Raw genomic sequence first — 783 nt, 5'->3', positions numbered from 1 at the left:
ATCTCGTGTGCAAAATTCACTTCGTATTACTGTGGACCCACTAACCCCAAATGGACAACGAAGGCCTCAGCAGTTATTGTTTGCAAGAGAACCCCGCCACCCACGTGGATCATGAAGAGACCGCAGCTCAGTTGATCCTGCAGGAAACCTTGCGAGACCTTGAATCTCCCCGTACGGTGGGCCAGTGACTCGATGGCCAATGAAAATCCAGCACTCACTGTACGCTGCCTCGTCGTGCAGTTGTGCCATACGCTGACTTCGATGGGTAGGGTATTCATTGAGCACCTTGGGGGACAGAAAGTAATCCATTGTCAATATTGTGAAACGCCGTTATCGAACCGAAGTGAGATATTAAGCACCCGATTCACTGGTGCTACCGGTAGGGCCTTTCTCTTCAACCGTGTGGTGAATATCGTATATAGCGAAATACAGGTAAGCAACTGTTCGTAGTTGGCTGATATGTGGATATTAAGGATCGGGTGATGTTGACCGGTCGGCATTTCGTTCGTGACGTCGTTTGCATCAAATGCAATACAAAACTTGGTTGGATGTATGAACACGCACTTGAAGAAAGCCAAAGGTACAAGGAAGGTAAAGTGATCCTGGAGCGGGCGCTTATAATGGAAACCGAAGGAATAGCCGATCCGTTGGGTGAGAATTCTTAGCCACTTGAGGTCTTCAAAGTCTCCTACAACTATAGGATATATAGATCACCATATCACGACCCGTTTTGTGGGAGGTCGGTGACTTGTCCCTTCAATACGTCTTTCGCGTCATCATTTT

General features: G+C 47.6%; 2 protein-coding genes across 2 annotated transcripts; one reads left to right on the top strand and one right to left on the bottom strand.

Moving 5' to 3' along the window:
- Window positions 1-66: 66 nt before the first annotated feature.
- On the bottom strand, window positions 67-309 carry T265_12314 (hypothetical protein; the record flags this gene model as incomplete). Its single annotated transcript, XM_009179680.1, has 1 exon — window positions 67-309. A coding segment is annotated over one exon (243 nt), but the record flags the coding sequence as incomplete, so codon positions are not given.
- On the top strand, window positions 193-665 carry T265_12313 (hypothetical protein; the record flags this gene model as incomplete). Its single annotated transcript, XM_009179679.1, has 2 exons — window positions 193-432; window positions 474-665. 2 exons carry the CDS (start codon window positions 193-195, stop codon window positions 663-665), a joined length of 432 nt encoding a protein of 143 aa, XP_009177943.1.
- Window positions 666-783: the final 118 nt, after the last annotated feature.

Source organism: Opisthorchis viverrini, assembly GCF_000715545.1.
Source record: "Opisthorchis viverrini unplaced genomic scaffold scaffold14251, whole genome shotgun sequence".
Taxonomy (NCBI): Eukaryota; Metazoa; Platyhelminthes; class Trematoda; order Opisthorchiida; family Opisthorchiidae; genus Opisthorchis; species Opisthorchis viverrini.
Note: the sequence above shows the minus strand (reverse complement) of the source record. Positions and strands in the feature narration are given on the sequence as shown.